Source organism: Varanus komodoensis, unplaced genomic scaffold (genome assembly GCF_004798865.1).
Source record: "Varanus komodoensis strain SLA01 unplaced genomic scaffold, ASM479886v1 scaffold2, whole genome shotgun sequence".
NCBI lineage: Eukaryota > Metazoa > Chordata > Lepidosauria > Squamata > Varanidae > Varanus > Varanus komodoensis.
In genome coordinates this window covers 35,521,765-35,525,204 of record NW_025335568.1, presented here as the reverse complement: position 1 = coordinate 35,525,204, position 3,440 = coordinate 35,521,765, and the positions used below count along the sequence as shown (strand labels likewise).

The following is a 3,440-nucleotide window of genomic DNA, read 5'->3' as shown; positions in this document are numbered from 1 at the left end:
GGCGGGGGCGCCGGCGGCGCCGGCGGGGGCTACCCGCACATGAACGGCTGGGCCAACGGCGCCTACCCGGGCTCGGTGGCGGCGGCGGCGGCGGCGGCGGCGATGATGCAGGAGGCGCAGCTCGCCTACAGCCAGCACCCGGGCGGCGGGGCGCACCCGCACGCCCACGCGCACCACCCGCACCCGCACAACCCGCAGCCCATGCACCGCTACGACATGGGCGCGCTGCAGTACAGCCCCATCTCCAACTCGCAGGGCTACATGAGCGCGTCGCCGTCGGCCTACGGCGGCATCTCCTACGGCGCGCAGCCCCACCAGAACTCGGCGGCCGCGGCGGCGGCGGCGGCCGCGGCGGCGGCGGCCTCGTCGGGCGCGCTGGGCGCGCTGGGCTCGCTGGTCAAGTCGGAGCCGAGCGTCAGCCCGCCCGTCACCTCGGCCCACTCGCGCGCGCCGTGCCCCGGGGACCTGCGCGAGATGATCAGCATGTACTTGCCCGGCGGCGAAGGCGGGGACCCGGCGGCGGCGGCGGCGGCCGCGGCGGCGGCGGCGGCCGCGGCGCAGAGCCGCCTGCACTCGCTGCCGCAGCACTACCAGGGCGCCAGCACGGGCGTGAACGGCACGGTGCCCCTGACGCACATCTGAGGCGGGCGGGCGCGGCGCCCCGGGCCCCCGCCGCCCGCCGCCCGGACTGCCCGCCCGCCGCCGCCTTTTGTACAGCCCGGCGCAGGCAGCGGGCGAGCGCGGGCGAGAGACGCGTTGAGGACGTTGTAGTAGCAATGCTTATGATTATATGACCAATACCCGTAATGCTGAGGATGGGAATGCAGAGAGAAGGTAACGAACAGATCGGTCTAATCCGCTCCCCGACTCGCCCCTGAGAACTAGTTGGGAAGCCGGTGGGGAGTTGTTATTTTTCCTTCTGTTGTTGTTGCGTTTAGACGAACCGTCTGTGTTTGAACGGAGGGGTGGGAGAGGGGGTTGTACAGTATTTATCATTCACCCGGACCCACATCGCGTTTTTATTTGCTAAAGTAGGGGAGGAAGGACAAATGGGAGAGAAGTGACAACGTTGGTTAATTATTCAAAGATCTAGGCCGTGCCAACTTTCCTGACACGCAGAAGCATAAAGTAGGCGCTCTTTGGGCCGCTTCTTTGAAGACGTTCGTTCGCTGCCTAATTATTAGAGCAAAGAAGATGAGGCAACCATTCTAGTCCACAACACAGTACCAAGGATGTAAATCCACAACCATATTAAACTTTTTTGGGTTTTTTTGGTAGTTCTTATGATGCGGGGTTCTTTTTTGTTTTATTTATAAAACTTTTTTGCAACCAGCAGCAATTTTCTGGATTTTGTAAATGTCTGTTATGTCTGCATATTTTTCTTTTGTTAACTTTTTTTTGTATTTTTCTTGTAAATTCATTGTGGAATAATTCTAATTAATTTTAGGCATCACAAGGGAATTCAGAAATGTGTATATAGTTTACTAAAAAGTATTTCTGCTGAAAAGGAAAGCAAATAAAAATCTAAAGATTACTTCAATTCTGAGTTAAATCAATTTCAAAGTAAAACTGGAACCAGTAAATCCAAAATGTACTAATTCATGGCATGCCTTAAAACCAGAGATTGGACATTAATTATATGTATAAATATAGTGTGAAACTTAATAAGAACAAAACCAAGAAAAATCCTGACTTAGACTTTTCAGTTTCTATGGGGAAAAATCCTAAGGAAAGAAAGATTTTTTAAATATATATATATATGGTGTAGTTTTGGGATATTATTTTAATATCTGTTGAGTATTAAGGAAAGAAAACTATTAAAATACTTTCCATAGCATTTATGGATTTTTTTTTAATTTATATAACTGGCCTACCGAAACCTGGGTGGGATTTCGGGTTTGCTAAGTTTTCTGGGTTAGATCCAGATTTAGTCATAGTTAGAAATAACCCATTGAAATCAGTGGGACTGAAGTTAGCCATGACTGACTTCAGTCCCTTTGATTCCAATGGAACTATTCTAACTAACTCTGGATCCGGGCCTCTATCTTCAGTTGTCACAGGAGTTTTAAATAGGTTTTGACAATACCCTCCTCCTTCCTTTCCCTACGGAGACAGAAAACTCTCCTGGATTCAAAGTTATGATGATGAATATTGATTTCAGCCCAATGGAAACCAATTTCTGAACAGTTTTTAAAAATGGTTTATCTCTTGACCCAGCATATTTTTATTATTTTTTTTATTTTTCTTCCTTTCTGATTTGTTTTGAATAGTGAGTAACGACTTTGATGCTATTACGCTCAAATAATGCATTTGTTTGTATGGATACCCTAATGTTGTTTAATGCTTCGAAATTTGATTTAAAGTGACTTTTTCCCTTGCCTGATTCTGAAGTTAGAAATCTATATTAAACTTGATATAATAGTAAAGACAAAGTTTAGGCTGCATTTTACAATTATTGTTTCAGCTTTTTATTTAATAAAGACACATTTAAGAAAAGTATGGCTATCAAAAGGTGGGTGGACTGAATTACATCTAGGAGGAAAACAATGATTAGTGTGAAATATTAATTTCCCCCTGTATTGGTTAATTTATATCAGTTGTCTATAGAGAGTTCCTGAAACAACTTACCCCAGAGTAATGACTGTTAGGTCACTTTGAAGTCCTCAGAAGAACGCACTCCAGAGTAAAATCACTGGAAGGTGGAAGGCGCTACTCCTTCCCTGTTCCAAACGCACCACCTAGAAGTAAGCCCCTTAGGTTTCAGTGGCTATTATTTGGAAGTAGGTGGTTCAGAGCCATAAGACAGCGGGCTGATGCCAGCACTGTGAAACTGTTCAAACTACCTTGCTCTACTGGCCCACAGTAATCTCCCTATAACAGTTTGAATGACTCATTCTTGAAAGTGGTTGTAAACCTGAATGTGTGATTCCCCCCCCCCCAAAATGGTTATTGGTTTCTAAAAAGGAAATAAACACTATTTCCCTTCATCTGACTTATTACTTTGACACAACCTTTCAGCAGAACCTCATTCTCTGACTTCTGCAAGAGAACCAGTAGCATGAGCATGCCACTTGCCAAGGTTGGGATCCTAAATCCGATCCTGTCAGAAGGCTATTTTGCACCCATCCTTACCCCTCATAGTCATTTCTGTACGTGGCTGGAGTGGGGGTGAGATACAGCACACAAACAAGGGCAAAAATCAAGAAAAGTATGCTTATTTCTTGGATACTGCACCACACGCCTCTCATATATAGGCATGGCAAATAATCCTTGATTTTCTTCCCTTACAAGTCATTTAATTAGCAGTTGTTAGACAGAGATCTGATTCTGGGAGGCAATGTAATAAACAACTAAGTATCTTTGTGAAAGCAATTTGCATTTCTCTTTGCATACAAATCATACAAGGAACTTTTCTGGAAGAAAAAAAAGATGGAGATAAT

At 46.3% G+C, this 3,440-nt stretch overlaps 1 protein-coding gene across 1 annotated transcript; it reads left to right on the top strand.

Moving 5' to 3' along the window:
• Window positions 1–3: 3 nt before the first annotated feature.
• SOX1 (SRY-box transcription factor 1) lies at window positions 4–642 on the top strand (the record flags this gene model as incomplete). The annotated part of the gene is made up of 1 exon (XM_044428551.1): window positions 4–642. A coding segment is annotated over one exon (639 nt), but the record flags the coding sequence as incomplete, so codon positions are not given.
• Window positions 643–3,440: the final 2,798 nt, after the last annotated feature.